The sequence below is a fragment of the Acomys minous genome, assembly GCF_964271855.1.
Source record: "Acomys minous genome assembly, chromosome: 10".
Taxonomy (NCBI): domain Eukaryota; kingdom Metazoa; phylum Chordata; class Mammalia; order Rodentia; family Muridae; genus Acomys; species Acomys minous.
The window spans coordinates 81,180,750-81,202,350 of NC_140491.1; the positions used below are offsets into that span (position 1 = coordinate 81,180,750).

General features: G+C 38.5%; 1 protein-coding gene and 1 long non-coding RNA gene across 4 annotated transcripts in view; one reads left to right on the forward strand and one right to left on the reverse strand.

The window, feature by feature from the left end:
- The window catches only part of ARHGAP15 (Rho GTPase activating protein 15), a 618,627-nt gene that overhangs the window by 366,778 nt on the left and 230,248 nt on the right, over positions 1-21,601 (forward strand). Inside the window, exon 9 of the mRNA XM_084799881.1 lies at positions 2,830-2,952. Within this exon, the coding sequence (XP_084656007.1) occupies positions 2,830-2,952 (123 nt within the window). The remainder of the gene's footprint in view (positions 1-2,829; positions 2,953-21,601) is intronic.
- LOC311607813 lies at positions 1,143-13,533 on the reverse strand. Of its 3 annotated transcripts, XR_014782751.1 has the most exons (4): positions 13,357-13,533; positions 7,882-8,146; positions 3,920-4,131; positions 1,143-1,844 (listed from the first exon to the last, which is right to left on the reverse strand). It is a non-coding gene; the product is annotated as an uncharacterized lncRNA (long non-coding RNA). The 3 variants fall into 3 exon arrangements; XR_014782752.1 differs by lacking the exon at positions 1,143-1,844 and having other exon boundaries at positions 2,969-4,131; XR_014782753.1 differs by lacking the exons at positions 1,143-1,844; positions 3,920-4,131 and adding an exon at positions 12,002-12,189 and having other exon boundaries at positions 5,482-8,146.

The following is a 21,601-nucleotide window of genomic DNA, read 5'->3' on the forward strand; positions in this document are numbered from 1 at the left end:
GATGGATTATTGTACCACACTGTGTATTTTCCAGTAAAGTGTCCTTTTATTTGCACTGTGTGATTACAAGTTTCTAAAAGTATGTGTGGGGTCACTGGGTGCTGTGGGAAAATGAAAGAAACACTGTTCCGTGGAATCAGTGGTGAGATCAGAAGCGAGCTGTCCTGGTCATCACAGCCATGTGTTTAAACTTTGCTTGCCTTAATTGCTTATGTTGTATTTACTTAAAATGAACAATTTGGCAACTTCTTCTCCCTTGACAACAGAAAAGCATAAACTGTTTTATAAGTTTGGCTGTTAAAATCAGATTTGTAAGCCACAATATTCAAAGGCTTTTCCTGCTGTTTGCACGGCCCCGTGAAGGACCTGTCTTCATAGCCAGGCGTTTTTTACATTTATTTTTATTTAGTATTTATAGCACTTTCTTTCAAGTTATTTGGTTAATAAAATGTATGTCATATATTACGGTCTTCTACTGAGTTTAACATCTTCATAACTCCCGTTAGAACAAAAAGAGCAAAGCCATGATGGCAAAGGCCTTGCAATCGGCTTGCTGTCTAAGGAAGATTATTTATGGCTTCGGGAAATGGAAGTTGACACTCAGGAAGGTCACAATTTCAGGCACCTTGGGAGAGTTTGCCTCTGCGAAAAACTCTGTAACCCTACCCATGATGCTGTTCGGATATGTAACAAGGAAAGGAGATAAAACATTTAGGAACCTATTTCCATTTCCCTTACAATCCAATACACCTTACAGACATTTCTCACATGTGGAGCCAGATGGTGGTATTGAAAGCAATATAATATACATATATATCTCTCTAATTAAGAATACTATCTCTGGAATACCTAGGGGGTTCCAAAAGGATATAACTCACTACATAATTGTTTTCATAATGTAGCATTTGTAGTGTGTGTGTGTGTGTGTGTGTGTGTGTGTGTGTGTGTGTGTTAATTTGCAAGGTACTTTCTAATAGCACCATGTTTATGAGTTCTGCATTGGCAAAAAAGAAAAATACCTCACCTGGTCCTATATTTTTGAAAACCTGTCATGGGAATAGCAGGGTTTTGAGATGAGACAAGAAATGGAAAAGAACATCTTCAGTAATGTGAAAAAAAATTAAGTCATTTATTCCATACAATTATCAAGGTGGCATGAGAATAAAATCTCCTCAAGGCACGGGTCTTTGACAGACACTAAGTGCTCTTTAGCCTCCCACATTGGACTCTGGACGTGGAAGCTTTACCTACAATATTAAATGTTCCTACTCATGTACCAGGGAGGTTCACTACGATGCCTACGTCAAAACAGAAGTTGCCTTTTCAGTGTGCTGATGAGCCTTCTGCCACCAAGAAAGCAGAGTTTAAGTGTGTCATATAAATATCTCAATTAGTTTAGGCAGTAATTCTCAAACAGGCACAATTTTGCCTCCCTCCAAGGCACAGCGAATATGTGTTGAGGTGGTCTTCGTTGGCATGCCTGAGAGAGGGATGCTGCTGGCAAGGTGTTGAGTAGGGAATGGGAAAACTGCACAGATTATGTAAAAAGTCCCTATAGCTACCACAACAAGACTCGCTTGGCCTAAAACAGATACTCAAAAAAAATGTTAATTTCAGGCAGAATTAAGTATTGTAGTCTTTTCCCATAGCAAACATTGTTTTCAGTTCTATATAGAACTCAAGCTCAGGTCTCAGTCAAATGTTTACATTGACTTTAAAAAATTACACTCTGTCATTCTCCCTGAGGTAGGCAGGATCTTCAGCTCCTTCAGCCTGCCCAGCTGGGTTCCACGCCTTGGCTTCTACTCTTGCCAGCTGAAGTTTGTTCCTGCCTGGGGTCCAAGCTAGAGAAAGGAGAGTGCAGACATACATGACTGATTTCAGGATTTCTCACCCTCAAGACAGGAAAATTAAAACAAAACAACAACAACAAAAACAAAACAAACAAACAGACCTCACGGTCTTGTCAATAATTGCATTAAAAATAGTGATAAAAGAGCTCTCTCACAGACACATCAGGTTGCCATCAGCAAATGATAACAGGCAACTATGGCTGGACTGTAGGCTCAGTGACAACCCAGGGCTTCTGGGCTACATTGCCCATTGAATTCACAGCCCTTAGTACAGTGTGCAGTCATCAGCAGGTGTTCAGCAGGCTTTCGTTCAGGGCTGAGCTTGACACTACTTGACTGAAAATAGAACTAAGATCTGAGGGCACAGGAATAGGAGAATGGGGGAAATTCTGAGGCAATTATATTTTTCTTAAACCAATTTGAATAAGAAGTGGCTGCATCAGAAAAAGAAATCACGTAAGTTAATACAAAAAAAAAAAAAAAAAAAAAAAAAAAGAGTAACAAAATTACTTAGGCTCGGAAAACTTTCAAAACAACACCTTATGTAGAAATAGCATATAATCAGCATAAATTGAAACTAACAGAGCTGAAGTGCTCCTTCAATTTAGAATGTTTTATTTTGACTCAACGTTTGCTCTTAGATACGAGGAAGTGGAATTCCCTGGAGGAAAGTTTCTATGTTAAACATAAAGGAATGGGAACAGTGGTGATTTGTAGCTAGCCCTGCTCTCTTTGAACACAGGGTAACTAATAGCGTAGTGCTTCCTGAGAGACAAGTATTGCTCCTCTGCCCAACTGAGACACAAGGGCTCTGGCAGTCATCAACCAGGTAGATGTTGCCTCTACCTGATGGTAGAATCTATTACTTCTGCCTCTCATTCACTCTTACACAAAGTAATAGTCAGAAACAGAAGTATACAAAAAAAAAAAAACAAACAAACAAACCAAAACCTCTGATTTTGTTTTAACTTCCCAGTGTTCCGGCTGCACCACAGTGCTTCTGATACAAGTGAGAAAAACCATGTGAAAAGCAGACTGAAGAAGTTCATCTCCCGAAGACCTTCTCTGAAAACCTTGCAAGAAAAGGGGATCATTAAAGGTACCAGGCAGTGTGTGTGTGTGTGTGTGTGTGTGTGTGTGTGTGTGTGTGTGTTTGCAGGTTTGCTCTGTAATGCAAGAAAACAGAGTTGTCTAGGAAAATGACCCTTTTAGTAAATGAAGTTGGTGGTGTGAGATTGTAGGGAAAAGAAATACCCAGAGTTGGCCTCAGAGGACCCGGCCTCTGCACCAGGAGCAGAGAAGTGACGTCCTGGGGGATGGCCTGTGAGAATGACAGCATGTTCCCATGGGGCCTGCACTCTTCATATTTGTTGTTCAACATACTGCACATCAGTAACCCCCTTCGCTGTTAAATGTTTCCTGGTTTAAATAATGATATCCAGTCACTGAAACCAGAGTATTACTACTCAGAAGAAAGTCAGAAACCCCTAGAGGATGACAGCTCAGCATGAAGTAAAATAAGGAGAAAAAATATAATCCTGAACTCTGCTAGGAATGAGCACTGAAAGACAGCTCCCAAGTGCTACAATAATCAGAATTCAGGCTTTCTGTCTACCAGCAAATCCTGTTGACAGCATAAAAGTTCTGAATCTCCTGAACCTCAGATTTGCTGAGAATTAAATAGGAATTTATACACACCTGGAGAGGGGCATTTAGCATCTTCATTGAATAACCTTCAGCCATTACTACCTCTGAGTCCATCCTATAGAGGATCCGATTTTGGAAAAACTCAGGTACAAGTCCCCTGACTACTTAAGAGATATGGAAAGTGCATTAGCATCTCACACAATGCCAACTTTACCTAAAGCTTAAATACTTTTTGTGACTGCAGAAAAATGAGCAGCATTTTAATTCAATGGCAGGATGTGGCTCCAGGCAGGCAAGCAAATTAGCCTCGCTGGCGCCCCCTAGAATACTCTTAGGGTGCAGGCCCGGAACCAATGCTAATACAGTTACACTGATATTGCTAGCCTGCTTTCCAATCTAGAGCCCCACTGAGTGCTCACCATAGCTCACAGATGAGTCAGTATTCATTAGCCCAGCTATGGAAAATTTATGTGTAATTCTGATTTGATAAGCTTCCATTGTTGTCTTCAGAGGCATCTTTTTTTTTCTCCAAATACAGATCAAGTTATGCAAATGTAGTCACTTCCTGGCTCGTTTCAATTTTTATCGATGAACTTTTCTCAAGACTTTTCACTGAGATTCTTGTTTTCATCTGGATAAATGGCATTAAACCAATTTTTAAAAGTATCTGGCTAGTCAAATTCAGCACTTCAGCACAATTTCTTATCATAGAAAAGACAAGGAGTTGGGAGGGGAAGTAAAATAAAAACTTTTAGTAGGCTAAAAAAAATGACATAAAATAAATGATGAATAATTAAATGGTCACTTTCATGAGCAAAAAAAATTAAAAATAAAAATAAATAAAACCTCTTTCAAAAGGGAGGAATAGATATATATTGAGATAGAGAGAGAGAGACAGAGAGACAGAGAGACAGAGAGAGAGACAGAGACAGAGACAGAGACAGAGAGAGACAGAGGGAGGGAGGGAAGTAATGATCTCTGTAAATGAATCTGCAGTGCATTTAAAGAGTGTTTGCATCACAATCTCTAAACTTCCCTTCTCGATGTGGACAGTAGTCCCATGGCCTCAGTTGAGTGAGCTGTGGTTTCCCCTTTGTGCTTCTCCAGACTCAGCATTGATTTGTCAGGGGCCTGGTCATTTCCCAGTGTTTTCTTTCCTGTGTACTTGTTCCCCAAGGTGGAAGGGGGTGAGCTCTGAATTATAGCCAAGGCTCACTGAACACCACTGCGAGGAGAGAAAGGCCAGCGCCTGTCAGACTGTGGCACTCGGCATGGTAGCCACAAAGCACATGCAGTCACAAGCCATTGATGGTTTTGAGCCATGGGGACCTGGCCAAGATGTGCCTGCAGACACTAAAATCTGGACCTTGTGAAGCCACTTGATGGGGCTGCACTTTATAATTTTTAATGTTTTAGTATGACTATTGAGAAAATTACAGTAATACCAAATATGATTAAGTGGCAAGCCACCAAATAACCTCTGAAATTGCCCAGACGTGCTCACATTGCCTAGGAGAGGAGGGACCTTTTCAGAGGTATGAGTTTATTATAGTGACCTTCTCAGTGGACACACAGCTTGAATCAGTTTAGTATGTAGACTGTGAGCAAGAAGTACACTTCAGGGTAGTAGAGGTATTTGTACATAACTGCAACTCATTTGTGGAACTGAATAGCTCTTTGCATTCACCCCAGCTTCTCTATTGAAATCCTTCAAATAATAGCATTGATGTCCATGAATAGGAAATGCTTTGGTTTACAGCTTTTAGAAAAGGTAACACTTGTTCGGTGTTTGGGCTTTTTTTGTTTCATTTAGGAACAACCAGTGTTTCCTGGAACATAAATAATAGAACTGTGTGCTTAGAAAATAGTTTTTACTCATCCTACTATGGATGGACCCTAAGTGAAATTAATACCATATTACTTCTAGGTTTAATCATTAGTATGTACATCTATTTACAGATTTAAAGATAACAGAAAAAAACTCAGAATGTGTGTTACTAAGCAATGCTTCTAGCTCTGTTCCCATGTTGCTCTTAAGGAGACACCACATTGACTTCTATTCACAGGTCTTCTGGAGGTGTCATTGTCATATGCATGCAAACTAGTTTACCAACATCTTTCACAGCTTTAATATTGACTAATCTCTTCAACATCTTTTTGTATCCTTAGTGCTGTGGTGTCTTCATCATTCTTAAAGTTCTTAAACAATGCACACGGCTAATGTCCACATACTATAACAGTAGTTCAGCTGGGTATAAAATTGCACTGCTTCAATAAGGCAGACTTAAATATTCCACTTTTATAACTGTTTGCTTTTTACACAGCAATGGTTGCTTTTGCTCTCTCTCAAATAAAATCATTTAGTATTTTGTGTTTAAGTTTTCTAAACAAGATAATGTATATAGTTGACAGCACTTGTTAATTTATTATGTTTATTACTTAATCCCTGAGGATAATGATTCTTCTCAGTCCTAAAATGCTCTTCTCTTTGTATGTTGACACATCTCTCTCAGGTGTGTCCTGTTCTTCTTTTGAGATGTTTATTGTGTCACTATTAGATCATCAGAATGAATTGTTTTTCCAATCTTAATTTTTCTCTTACTCTGAAAGAATTTCCAGCTTTATCCTCAGTTGTTATAAGTTGGTAATAATTGTTTATCTGATTCTTTTTTCCCTCTCTCTTCTTTTGCCATATCCCATTTTCTCCCATCCTAAGAGTAAACTTCACCGCTCTTTCGGCTGTAGTCACAGACAACACTACCACTTAGTATCTCCTTATTCGATGAGTTACAGCTATACACATGTGTATGCTTTTTCTTTAACTTATATCAAGACATAAATTAGAATTTTTGTTGCTTCAGGGTTTAAATATCCTTTGTTTTAAAATATTATCTTTCATTTTTAGGGTCATTAATATCATTTACTGTCCTTTATTTATTTAGTTGTATTTCTATCAGATCAACTATTTTGCTCAAAGATCTGACCAATCTCTTAGGAAAAGCAAGAATACTGAACACACAGGTTTCAAGAAAAGCATGCTGAAAACTGGGTTTATCCTTTTAGTTATCCTTAGTTTGTATTTATTTATAAGTTGACATGTGCTTGTTTCTTTCCCAACGATATTCACTTGCATCATGACAGCTAACTGCAAGGACATTTAAGTAATTACCCAAACAAGCACAACTAATTGTTTATGATTTTTATCAAAGAAGAAAATGTCTTTGAAAAGTTATAGTACTTTTGTAAAATATGTCACTTATATTGAAAAATAATGAAATATTCACTCAAATACAAGTCATTGGTCCTATGCATCCAAGTTGTGCTTATAAACACTAAAATACTTGAGTTAATGAAAGTATTTTTAAATATTTTGTTAGCAGTTATAGATGACAGAATAACCTTATTATCGTGCTGTTAATTTCAGAATACATCTATCTGAGCATTGGTGCAATGCAGCTTTCAGTAGAGGCGCACTCAACTTTGCCACTTCTCCCTGCTTGGCTGAGAATAATTGTATCTGGATTTATACACTAGGGCGTGGGTCTGTCATGACTTGGACATGAAGCACTCTCACAGCTTCCACAATGTGCACTAATGTGCTTAAAAATATCTTATAAATCTTCTTTTCTTCAAACTTCTTTATGGCTCATAATTGAACTGTGATCCTTACATGTGAGCTATGTCATGATTTAATATTAGCCAAAATTAATAGCCAACCTTAAGCTTCTTTATCTTGGCCTACAAGCTTCCTGGTTCCTTTGCATTAATAGATCCTGGGCAGTTCCTGTTATTTAAAGGCCTTAGGAGTAAATGTATTGGTAATAGAGTACCACATAGCTAGCTCTTGTTCAATAATAAAATGCTGGTCATCATGAGAGATGGAGAAATGCTGGAAATGATTCACCTGGGTAGTCTATGTCTTGTAATAGCTGGTTAGCCAGGGAGGAAATGGTACAGGTCTTATGAGATATTAAAACAGATCAAAATTGGGACAATGAAAGAGTGAGATCCAGAAAGGGAAATATCTAGTTAGGTAAGAGAAAAAAGATGAGCCAGTATAACAAATTGATTGCTTGTTTTTCAAGGGCTTATTTTCCTTTGGGAAATGACCTTTCTTACAGATATTATTTAAAAATGCAGTATAGCCTGAGAATACAACATATATTTAAGTGTATACACGTTATGTTGTTATAAATGGTCTGGCCTTACATAAATAGGTTTGACCAAAGTGGATCGAAACTATTAGAGAAAAGTGGTATTTGGCTTGTCACCAGTGATCTCCAAGCCCTATGCTCTGATAAAACATATTATATCTAGAATTTTGACATGTACTATCTAGAGTTAATGGAATTCAATTAGAAATATCATATTTAAGTCTTACATCTGTGAAGTAAGAAGTAAAAAAAATTTTTTAAAGAGATGTCTCAGTAGTTATGATAACTGGATGTTCTTCCAGAGGACCCAGGTTCAATCCCCAGCATCCACATGGTGGCTTACAGCCATCTGCAGCTGTGGGATGGTGTCGGAAGGCTGCTGCCCTGTAGTCAGATAGGTCATGAATATTTCATGTCTCTCAATCTTTTGTCCCTGAAAAGACATGTGGCCTTTGTCAGTGTTCAGAATCCCATTCTCCAGTTCCCGTGGACCTGCAAACAATATCCAAAGTCAGTTCTAGATGCCGAGTTTTCCCCCTATAATTTTCATAAGCCTCCTCTTCATTTAAAGTGACTGTTGCTGATTTTATTTTGTTATGAACTAGATAATTCCAGGAGGCTGAAGTATAATTTTATTCTCATCTAGAGAATGAGCAAGTATAGAAATAAATGTTTCATATGCAGTCAGACCGATGGATTTACCGTGTCTCTGAGAATTGAAGTCTGCCCTTTCCTTGTGCATGTTGTAAACACGACTGAGGAATCTATAGCATGTGTATGTTGAATGTACCTCTAAAAAATCACCCACACCAGTGCTCTCACAGCAAGTATCTCATCAGGGACAATGTTCAGCAGATGTGCTAGACTGCTACATGCGAGGAAATATTGATGTCAACATTTCCTCTTGACATATCCTAAGATTAAGGGAGTGTGCTCAGTATCTTTTACCATCACTGACAGTTTGGCTTAGAAACAACCCCAAATTCATATCTATAGTAAATCACCATATCTATAATAAATCACCAATACCCCATAAATTTCAAAAATAAATATAAAGAATTTACATCAGGATTTTTGGATATATATATAGCATATCTTTCTTTTATTTCATAACCTTATTAGTGATTTAAAATTAACCATCCTCTGCAGGCAGAGTGGACAGGCAAACTCTGCCAAGACAGGGTAAGCAAGTCCTCAATAGCTCCTGTTTCACAAATATGTCTGTCGGATATATTGGGCCAGAAGGCTGAAGATGATGCTCCAATGTTATAGAGAGTTTTGGGTAACTGTTCTGGCAGCAAATTGTCTCTGTCATTTTTTTTTTTTTTACCTTGGAAGCTACTAACCTGAACTTCTTGTTTACTTAGGTAATTAATTTTATTCCTTTCTCGAATCTCTGATGGGGTGGAAGACCAGATAGCTTAGTTATATAATTACGCTTAGTTGTTTAGGGGTTAAAATGCTTTTAGGTTTAGATAGATGTTTTAATTTGACTAAGATGAGATATGATAGATATTGATCTACATTCAGATTTTAGACTCATCAAGATAGGAAAGATGTTTTCTTTAAGGTTGCCAAATACAAATAGCCAAAACACTATGAGTATAACATATATATCATCTCTGATTGTTTCAAGGTTCTTCTTGCTGTATGTAGTTTATCTTATATTTATGTAATAATATAAATGCATATGTAAAAAACATATTAAAAGAAAAAATTTTCACACCTTACTTTTATGTTGATCATATCCTATTATCTTTTGAAATGTATTTGCCAACAAAAGCATTAGTGAAGAAGAAATAATCCTCTTGTGATCTTGAGGTACATGATTAAAATTTGATCTAGTTTTGAGTCTTACCATGCTTTTTACATTAAAAATCATGAATTCATAGAAATAAAAAAATAATAGAATTAACCATCCTCAAGCCAGGTGTAATGGTGCTTGCTTTCCGTGCCTGATGCTGTTATAGGAGACTCATTTCGGCTCAGGAGCTCAAACCAGCCTGGCCAACATGGTGTGAACCAGCCCTAAAAAGAAAACAAGTCATCCAGTCCCTGTAAAATTCGTTCATTAGGAGAACAGCTCCAATAGCAAAAGCGTTTGCCCTGCATTTTTACTTTAATGTGTGGAAAGAAGGTAATATAGATCAGAATTTGAATAATCACAATTAGCTGTCTCTCCATGCCAGCTGAACTGTAGTATGGAGAGGTATATCTCTCCGACTTTTCTTTGAAATGATCTGTGTTGCTCCAAGTATGTTTTATCAAAGCATTTTCTGGGGCAACAGATCGGAAAACATAAACTTTATGTAGTATTGCTCCTCCTCAGTTATGTCTCTTTAATATGTTCTTTCTTTTTGAAGATAAAAGTACATAAAAGAGTTCTGGGAAAGCGGCTAAATGTCATAAACACCCTGCACTCCCTCCCCCAGGGCACCATAGCCCAAAAGTTAGAGATGGTTTGATGGAAGTGGTGACTGCCTTGATCTTGTTGGAATACTCCTCCTTAGCTGTCCTCTTCTGTCTGCGGGAGGCAGATCCTGCCTTGCAGTCACTCCTGGGAGGGAAAGAGGTATTTCTGGCAGCCATGTTTTCCAAACACAACACTGAGACACATGGCCTGACAGTGACATAATATTTGAAGTAGAGGCCGTGCTCAAAGATGCAGAACATATGGCTATTTTCTTAGGAAGAGCGACCATTTAGAACACCTTCTAGATTTTTAGTCACAAAAGGCACACTCCCTCGTCCTTTATTCTCGTTTATAAAAAAAACATTACCTGCCGATCACAAAATTAACTGACTTTCCCTTAAATGTGTTTCTTTGGGTGCTTGAAAGGCACCCTGTGGACGACAGAGCCGAACTCTTAGCCATCAAGGAAGAAATGCAAAGCAGACCGCTGAACATAATATGAATATATTGCTCTTCCTAAAGATGCTAGCTGTTTTTTCACACTGGAGTATTGACTAACTGTCTGTGCTTGATGTATGCTTTACCAGCCTGTGCCGACTTATGGTTAGAGCTTAACTTGTTAGCTCTGCTTTTGCAGCCCATTCAGAATAACTACAGATGCCTGGAGATATTAAAATTGACTGCTCAAATGGACTCAGTGTGGGAGTTTCATTGGTTTTAAATTGATAACAGCTGAAAGAGTACATGATTAAAATGTGCATGGGCATAGGGCATATGAACTCTTAGGAACAGACTCCAGGACTGTGAGAAATGATTTTTTTCCCCTTCTTTTTCTACTATGGTTCCTTTTAAACAGTCTTTGTCTAAATTTTGAACTGCAAAACAAAACAAAACAAAAAGTCAGGAGCTTAAAGAAGACATAATTTTTCATAAACTCAGTTATATTTTATACAGTAGGTTTCTAATCTGCGGGGAATGTTTAAGTTAAGTAGCATTCCAGAGGTGGTAATTGTGTCTATTTCCCAGGCATTTGAGCTAAATACCCTGGATAGGAAGCATAAACTGTCATAATAGAAGGGTTGGAGTGTCGTGTATATCTCTTTCTTCAACTCATAAAATCCAGATCCCCAAAGTGCCTTATCACAGACAAGTCAAACAAAGTCTCAGCCTCACTTCCTTATTCCCTTGGGAAATGTTATTATTGTTTTCATTATTTAAAAACATGTTCTAACTATGTTTCTTCTCAAAATAAGAAAAAAAGAGAGAGAGAACAATGTAGAAGAAGAATAGAGAAACTTTTTCTTCTTCCTAAAATATGCCACCCTCTGCACAAAGCAAGATCTACTAAATACATTTTCACAATTTAATAGTAGCTGCATAAAAGACCCAGTAAAGGAAAGGCTTCAGAAATATTTAAACTTTATAAGAAATATCTGTTTGCAATACATGCCTTCTACAGGTCATATTTCTCCAAGAGTCCAGGCTTTCTCTATGCAATTCTCTGCCCTAACTATGCTCTATTTTCAAATATCTCTGCTATATTACCTTTGATATTCCATTTAAAATGTTACATGCACTTCATAAAGCTAACTGAGAAAGCATTTGGATCTGCCAAGGAACCATAAAGCTTAATAATATATACCAATCTCACTTTACTATTTTGAGATAAAATCTAAATCACTGTGCTCATTAGCATATTCCTAATTTTGCAGCGATTATTTGCTTAGTTTTAAAGAAGAGTTTCAAATGTTATGGGCAATGATATTAGAAAAAAAATTATACATAAGTTTAGACATGCAAGAAAACCAAATGTAAATGATGTCCTAATTTGGGAAACAAAATAAGTTATGAATGTTTTGGTCAATATGTGTAAGAAAATCTGGTATGTCTTTAACTCTTAAATTTTCTTCGGAAGTATACTTCATACCACTTACATCTTAGATTTTTCTCAAATAATAATCTCTACAGCTGAACAAAAATCATAAAGTTGCCTTGCTTGACAGCTGTCTGGGATGCACACAACTGTTGGACTGTGCTGCTGTTATGGTAGATAATTTCTGCAGATCATCACCATTCATAAGAACCTGCCACCACGACTGATGTTTTCACAGGACATGATGCCCTTAAAAACAGAGGAAAAGACAAATTCCAATCTCTTTCAGAGGTTGGTGAGCTCCAATACTTTAATGATTTTCTTATCTAACCATATTAGACAGGAAGGAAATTTTAGAAGCGATGTCATCCAAGTTAAACACATGTGAAGGCCATTAACTAGAATATATCAGTTCTAACATGCCCCTTTGAACTTATAACTCATATTCATAGGAGAGAAAGAAAAGACAGAGTGGTAGGGGCCTGGCCTTAGCTAACCTCACAATGAAGAAATCTATCACATGACTAGATACAGAGAAATAAAAAAGTAGATGGTCTGAAAATAATGTCCGCAGGATATCTTAATATCTTGAGATTCCAAATAAGCTAAATGTCAGAAAAGCCGTTACCCCAGAACTCCCTCATACATCGTTCTGTGAAGAGCAGAATACTATGTACCTCCACATTCTAAATGCACTAAGCATTTAACAATGTTCCTATTCTGTATCTTAAAAGGTAATTAGCATACACGATGCAACCTTATGTAAAGATTTTGACAGGACCTCTTTAGTGTTGTTATAGAGACAAATATGTTAAAAGTAGAAAAAATCTCCACATTATAGTCAAAGACATCTATCAGTTCCCACAGTCAGTAGTTACAATGTGAACTTTATCAAAAGCCTTGATGAAGCCACTGTTGGTGGCCCAGATGTGAGTCTCCAAGAAGCTACTAAAAGGACCTTGGAATCCATGTACAGATATGGAACTTAGGCACTCATCTGAGACTTGAAATTAAGAATTTGTACTGGTTAATCTTGCATGCCCTCTAAAGGCTACACATAGCCTCTATAAGAGAGGCCTGAGCCTCCTGTCTCCAATATAATCAGATTTGAGACCCAAACTGAAAGATGAAAATATTCAACTTTTTTTTTTAAAAAGAGAGTGGTACTTGGTCACCAAAGTTATACTAAGTTTTTCAGAATTAGACACACTTGAAATGCTTACATATTTAAACATTGATTTCCCTTCTTGATGTGAGAACTGATGGGGTGCTAGGTAATGGTGAAATACAAGTTAGCCAATACTCTTGCTATGTTAGTCAGGAGACAATCCTGTAGTTATTGAGGAAAACAATACATTATGAACCAACAAGAATAGTAAGTTTTAAAGCAGATTTGAAAATTAGTTCTGTTCTTACCTCTTACATATTTTGTAAATTGGGAAAGGTGGTAAAATTACCTGTCTTCACATATTCCTATACCTCTTATGATTGTTGACATTTCATAAGGAGCAATTACTGTAGCAAATACGGATTGCTAATTTTGTGCTCAATTTCTAAGTCTCATCTTGCCAGTGTATAGTGTCTCCTCATCATAGAGAACACGCTCTGAGTTTGTCAAAACAGATTGGTCCTGGCACAAGCTTTGTGACATCACACCAATAAAATCAGCTTCTAGAGCATTCTGTGCACTTAGTTCCATGGTGAATCAAAGAATGGGCTTGGATTTCTTTCTCATTTAGTTTTGATTTTTTTTTCATATTGCCTAATAACATTATGTTACTAGAGGGTACAAACTTCCATAATTCTCCCCAAATGTGAGTTAGAAAGATAAATGTGCAAAAACGTGGTGTAAAGAATCAAATGCCATGTGCTTTATGGAGCATCCTTAATGTGGGGAAAATTTAAGCAGATAGTGTGGGGAAGATTAATGTTTCCTTTATTTTGTGGTCTTTAGGCTGAGGCCCTGGGTTAAAGTATCTGGACTTTGGAGAATGGAATGCAGAAGTCATTCAAGTTGTTCGGTTTTAAGAAAAGCAAGTAGAATACAGTGATTGGTTGGGATAAAATTCTGAGGATTTGATGATAACAAGGGTTTGTTATAGATGTTTAGACCACTCTAAGCTATGCAATTAGTACAAAAAGTTTACTTCTGCCATTTCGCTATTCATTGATATTTTTTAGCTTTTTACTGACTTAACAACATTTACTGAGGACCCATCAAGTACCAAACAGTATATAAATACTGAGGTCACAAAGATAAGAAAGTTGTGCAAAATGAGCCTCTTCGGTCCTGCTACAAAGAAATATACTAAGCCAGAAATTGCATGTGCAGAGCCATGGCAACCAAATCCACTAGAAGGCTGATGGAAAGATGGTGGAAAGAGGTATGCTTGAGCTGTTTGCATTATTAGGTGGTGTGATCTAGTTCTTCTTGGTCCTTCTACAATCCTAACAGAACTGTGTGAATGGCTCTCTCCTATAAAAACAGCACTCCCCAGTGCCCAGTAAGAGTGCTGAAGTACATTGCATGGAAAGAGGACTATTGTATGGCCCTCCCATCCTTTGTCCCTTGTCCTTTCTTCCTCTTTTAGATGCTGTTGTGCACACACTGCCCGAAGAAAACACATCATTGCAGTTGGACAAACAGCAACCTATAGAGTTAGCAGTTTCCCTGCCTGGAGCAGCTAAGCCTGCAGAAGCTCCCAGGTGCTCACACACCCTGGATCCCTCTTGGTGCTCCTGTGTTCAACAGAGGATGCAATAAGACTGCTTTTTGCTTTTCCTCATGTCTGTATATAGATGGTCTTCAAAGACCTAAAGCCTCACTCTGAGGCGTTAAATCTTACAAAGTGAGGAAACTGCTCCATTCCTTTGTGTCTGAAGCTCTTTCCTTAACGGACTTCATTTTTAGCCCCTGGATGTTGCTGTAGTACATGTATCTTTTGTCCTTTCTTAGAACTTTCCTTGACCTCAGCAAGTTCACAGAGAGTCCCTGCGCTTACCGGAAAAAATAAAGACATCATTCTGTCAGTTCAGTAGACACTTCCAACTGAGACATCCATCTTTAGAACCCTTTCACATCCCGAGAAGAAGTCCCACTCATTGCCTGAATAATCACTGGGTCTCAAGAGTAGCCTTGATGCAGAAAGTGTGCAAGATACAAAATGGCCTCTCACAATAGGATGTTCAGTCACCAAACTTTATGAGTAAAGTTGGGGTAGAATAAAGTGTTTTAGAAATGCCTTTCATTTGTACATTTCTTCAGTAAGAGTCAAAAACAGTATTTGACTAGAAACCCAAAAAAGACAGCTTGTTTTCCGAATGTGTGCATCCTAGCCTTCTAATTTGGGCTCATAATCACGTCTCTCCGATTACACCACTGGAACTGGGTGTCTCTTTCTTTACACAGAATAACTAGTGAGCCACATTGCTTCAAACGACCTACGGAGAAAGGAAATCTCTGAGCACAGCATACACACAACCCCACAAACTACCCACTGCTCCACAGAGCCCCATGACTCTCAGGCTCTTAATATGGTTTATTATAAAATCCTTTACCTGCCTCAAAGCACTTCTCATCAAAGCCACTTCTAAGCCAAAGCTGAGGACTAAAGAACGCCGTTAACGGAATCCTGAAATAGCTTTTAACCCGAGGCTGAGAGAGAAAGTGCTTTTAACCTAAAGTGCTTTCCTCTTAGGTGCTTCAGCTTATACCTACTGCTCAGCTTTAGTGTCTTGAAGAACACCCTTAAGACCCAAATGAAAGAGACTCCATTATAGATATTCAAACCTGTTATATTAATACATTACAAGCAATATTTGAAATCATTAAGCAGTTTTACGCCTACTGAATTTGAGTCTTTTCTTATTGAACTCTGCATTCATGCAAATAAATTGAAGTCTTCACCACTTGGGATTCGAACAAATCTATGCTGATATGAGAGAAAATTTAGTCTTCTTACCTAGATTTTGCTTAATTCTGGAGTAAAATTCTTTGCTTTCTCTACCCAAGAAGAATCTTTCAATTTTTAATCACAGCGTGATATTTTCATCTTTGGTCTCTAATCATTGGCCTGAAAAGATAAATTAAAACACTTAGAATTAGTTCACTTAATATCCCCAAATTTTATGCATCAGATTCTCTCCTCACAAATGCAATTCAAACACAAAATAAAATGACATATTTCATAGAAGTGTCCACCCTCAGCAAAGCTGGCCTTCCCAGATAGAGAACATCATGCTTGATGATATTTTAACTGTAGATGAGGTATTGTAAGCTTTGTGAATAAATGATTTAATTCCATAAGCAATTTTGTATTGAAAGTATAGAAAGAGCTGGTAAACAAATGTTGGAGAAGCTAGGAAAAATTTGGTCCACTTGAATTTTGTAAGCAACCCTCTTCCTTCCGTTGACCCTTCCCATAATTCCATGGGCGAGGAAAGGCAAATGAAAAGCAAAAACACTATCAACTCCCTCTGCTAGTAAACACTCTCTGCTGAGCAAGTGTCTACCCATATCAATCTTCTAAAACTCGAGAAGTGAGCTAAGGTTTATTTTTCCCCAATGTCAACTGACCATGTCACTTTATATTTAAATCAATTACTTTTGTAAAATATTTCCTCTCACTCACTTTTAGCTCTGATTCATTAATGTGTGGGTTGGGTGACTAGAAGTATGTAATGCATAAGTATAATAATGAAATATATACATGTAGACACAAGAGGAGGAGGCTGCACTTATCCTACTATGCAAAGCCTCTTGTACCTTGAATCTTATTTTTTTTTCCCACTCTGATTCTCTTTTACACTTTGACCATGAAACTATCCCTGTTTTCCTCCCTCCCATTAATTCCTACTTCTGTTCCCAAAGCTATTACATCATGCTTCGTCCTTTTAGACTATGGGCTGTGAATTTTCAGACACCATCTTATCATCTCTGTCCATCATAGGTACTTAATACCTAGAATGAAGACTAGGAAAGGATGAGGCCAGACATGAGCTCCTGGGCTTTGAATCATGGTTTTCTAAAGGTTCTTATTCCTTCACGATAAAACTCAGGTCAGTGGGCGCCTCTTTGGTAGCTCTTGCTCTTTGCTTCACCCTCAATTCTTGGCTTTCTTTTCTCTATTCTTCGCATTCTCCAACTACTGGACACTATTCAAACACTCTAGGGCTAAAATGTTCCATCCCTGTGGCTTCTAATTCCATCTATAGGTTGATATTCTCCAAACCTAAAACGTCAGCCTCACACTCCAGACTTGCATATTCAAATGTCTATTTGACATCTTCTTGGGTGCCTGGTAGACATCTCAAATTTATCCAGAGCAACCCTTGATTCCCTGGCTCCCACGTGTTCTCTATTTCAGGAAATACCACAGCCATGTGCCAGCTGGAGTCACCCTCCACTCTAACTTTGTCTCTTTCACTTCCATCAGCAAATCCTGCCTAAAAATATATTCTAAATTAAACCACTTTTAGTCACTTCCGTTATTACCATCCTTATCCAAGTCCTGTCCTTTCTCTGGGAAATATTTCACCAGCCCCCTTCCTGGCCTCGCTGCTTCTCTTCTTGACCCTCTTAAATTTAGTCTCTACAGAACAACTGCTCCAAGGAATCATTTAGAGATATAAATTGTACCATGTTACCCTCTGCTCAACAGTCTCCAATTCCTTAGCATAAAACCATATTTAAAGTTCTGTTCAGTGCCCTTCTATGACCTGTGTGTTTCCACCGGCTTTGACCTCCAGGCTGTCTTTTCAGTTTTATCAGCACTGCATTGCTTGCTGGTCACCCTCTGCCAGCCACTCAACCCTCTAAACCCACAGCCTTCTCCAGCATCTCTGTGTATTTTCTGTGTCCCTGTGTGTTCATGCTCCTCAGTCCTCTCAAAGGACATTGGTTCTGAAATGTCTCCCCTGGCTACACCAGCTCTGCCTTTGCTTATCTGTTTCCCACTTCATCTGATGTTTTAATGAGCTTGTTTTCCTTTTCCATTTATGTTTATAAGCTGTGTGATGGTGGAGCCTTTTTACTATTCCAATCGTAAAGACATTGAAAAAAGCATGGGTGGGCTTTTGAATGGATGAAATGATATACTGTATGAAAAAAATTTCAATAAAAACATACCATTCTCTCTGCTATTGTGATTCAGGGTGTGCGCATGTGCAAAGGGGGAAGTATTTTGTACAAACGGAAGGAGAGAAGTTTAAGACAAAGTCGCTGTCTAACGAAAACAAACGCAGAATTGCATGCTCACTGTCCTGTTGGGTTGGCGGGTTGAAGATACTAATTTCCTCCCTGGCTCCTGAACTCTCTCAGAAGGGCTCATTTCACCAGTCAGAGAAAAGCACAGTTGGGATCTATTCCATGCAAGCTTCAGTGAACAGAGGCCTCATATAAGGACACCCACCATGGGTCTGTGGGGGAGCAGACACTGCTTAGAAGCCTAAAAAGGGAAGGAGGAAAATGTAGCAGGCAAGAACAGTGCAGTTCCATCTGGGTGGCCGCTAGCTCTCACTGAACCTCGCCCTTGGTCTGCTCCTGTCAAAGGGCGCTACTGCCACTACAGCCAGCCGTCCATCTTCCAGTGGAATCTGCAGACTCTGGTCTATGCACCAGACTGGAGATCTCTGAATTGTCTAGGCAAATCTCCAGGTCAATCCTCCCACGGTGGGGGGTTGTGATTGTCTACCATAGCCTGTTGAACTATTAGATTTAGCGAAGCAAAAAGAACATGAATGCATAAGTGGAAGCATGCGTACATACCTTCGGAAATGCTTACTTGTTTACAATCTAAAACACTTGGAAGTTGAAAGCATCAGGTTTTTTTTTTCTTATGCTTGTCTCTTATGTAAAAATGTCATAAGGCAATTAGAGGTTTACTGTACACTAGAGGTTCCGCAGAAACGCAGCTCAATGTTTTTATATTTATATACCAAAAGGCAGTAGTTTGTATTTTAAATCAAAGGCATGAAGCCTCACAGGAAACTTAAGCACTGAAAAGACATATGATATATGATAGGACAGTCGTCTTTCAGCACCAGACAGATGTCTGCATCCCGAACAGACGTACACTCCAGTCAAGTGCTCACTCAAATCACCCACGTCTCCACACAGACTCAGTAAGGATTAGAGACAGTTCCGAGTGCTGTGTTAACATGTCATATTGGGTCTGAAGAGAAGAACATGAGGCAGATGTAAGAACTGAGCTGAAAGAGAGACACAAAATGAACAGTGACACGGTCTAAACATGAGCTGAACAAAGATGACACCAATAGACATGTCAACGTACATAGAGGCCAGTCCACAAGGCCCCAACACTACATGGAGACCTGTGGGCAGCTAAGGAACGCTGAATGTAGGAGGAATTATGTTCCCCCAGAGAAGAGCACACTGATTGGTTATCCAATACCCAGGGACCAGCCCCAAGACACACATACAAGAACCATTATACCAACTACGTAGGTTATATTTAGAAATACATATGCATATTCCTATATGCATGTCGTGACAATTAATGAAAAGGGAGGCAATGGATTTGAAAAATAGCAAGGAGGGGTACGTGAGAAGGTTTAGAGGGGGAAGGGAAAGATAATGTAAATAAAAGGAAAAGAAAAAAAAATTAAAGAATTCATCTAAACTGTTAAAATTACATAAGAATATTATTTGCACCTTCTTTCATCCCCTCATCTGCCTTATATCAGCATATTGAAAATTATCTGCCTGCATGCGACATTTTGGTGGGGGAAAAATTCAGAGTGAATGTAACCTTCTATGAAAGTAAAGAGGGCTACATGTGTTCTTTCTTGGTATATATTGTATCGCATGATCTCAGTCACTGAAGCATCCTTTACTGAAACTAGTGTAATTAATAATTCGAAGTTGTTATATTAGGGGTAGTGTTGGTGCTGGTACATAAACATGGGGTTTCTCTGGCTTCGTGTTTCATGATATCTCAAGCATTTTGGTCTCAATGTCTAGTGCCTAGACTCTGTTCATCGTGTTCCTCCCACCTCTAATCCTCAATCTTCTAGATAAACATCCCTTTTCTTAATGTAAACACAGTGTTGTATGTTCTCAATTGCTGGCATCTGATCGCCTCAACAGCTACACCAAATTTCCATGGTCATCATCTCCTTTGCTTCTGAGCTGGGCAGTCTGGCTTGCTGTTATTACGTCCTGCCTCTGCCCCACCCCCCACCCCACCCCCTTTCCTCCCAAAGTGTCATCCTCTGTGCTGTGGCTTGCCCTCCTGAGAACAGAACATCATTTTGAAAAGTGTGTGGAGACTGTCTTCTAGGTAAAGGATGGTAACACTGTCACATTATTTGAACATTTAACTGCACGTATTGAGTAGTTCTCCTCATAGGTTTGATTCATTTGGAATCTAACTGACAAAGATTCCATTACTTGGTGTTCTTTCCATAATTTGTCAAAAAAAAATATATATATATATATATACAGCAGTGAGGAGGGAGAATGGAGCTAATTTGTAGTCGGGGAGACTTAACCTGGTTATGCTGGTGAACTAACTCAGTGGGTCAAAAGCTTGAGAGCTTAAAGATTAAAACCCACCATCTCCTAGTTAAACTCTAATTCATTATGTAAACAACATGATTTATAAGTGCAGTCATGTGGAAGGTCTATTTATTTTTCTCACCAAAAGATGTTTTCAATGAAAAAATAAATCACAGAAAATGGATTTTCTCCAAACAATGTGTTGCCTGCCACCCTTGGTATAAACGCTGCAGCAGTGGGGTGGAGATATATAATGATCACACTTGCCAAGGCCAGAGACGTTTGCAGAGGATTCCAAAAATATTGACACCTCAGGCAAGAGGCCTTTTCTAAATACAAAACAAAAGTTGTTAAGACAGGAAGCAAAGATTAGCAGCGAGCCCACAGATGGGAAAGTAGGTGGGGAGTTAGGATCTCGGGGTGCTGGGAAGTCTCCCATTTTTGACTATCCATAAGGAGGAGGAAAGCAGAAATAATCCTTAATGGTGTGCCAGGCAACAAGCACGGGGTTTAGGGGCAACGCTGGTCATGTAAGCTTGCCAAGAGAACACAAGTTCTCCTCTTTCCCTTCCCTTGTCTACACTATTTTAAGACCGAAAGTCAAATACTTTCCTGTAATGTAGAGGTCCTCCTTGCTATGTCCAAGCTCTGGACTTGGTCAGATCTGCAGATGGGAGGCAATGCTAAATTTTTACCCTTAAACTTGATGACATTATTTTATATTATTCTATGTGATATTGTTTTGATATGATTTTTCACTTCGCAAAGTTGTTTCATCAACCATCTGAGATAAGTAATTAATTATTTATGTTGAAGGCTAGTGTCATGCTGAATATTCTTTTTAAGTTGCCATTCATAGAAACTTGAACAACCTATGTATGTAAGACTGCAAATTTTCTGATTATTTAACTGACTAGTTCGGGGATATGGATTTTGTGGGGTGTGATGGAGTCTAGGAGCACGAAATGTTGTAGAGTTTCATATTCCTCATTCAGCTCCATTTTCCACTTATGCCCTAATTCTTCTGGGTGTCTTTTCACAGAGACTTGATGTATACAATTTGCTTCCTGACCAGTGCTTTCTGGAATGGTGGATCCAACTGAGCTGTTTTGTGTATCGTGGCCTTTTATATTGTAATTCTCT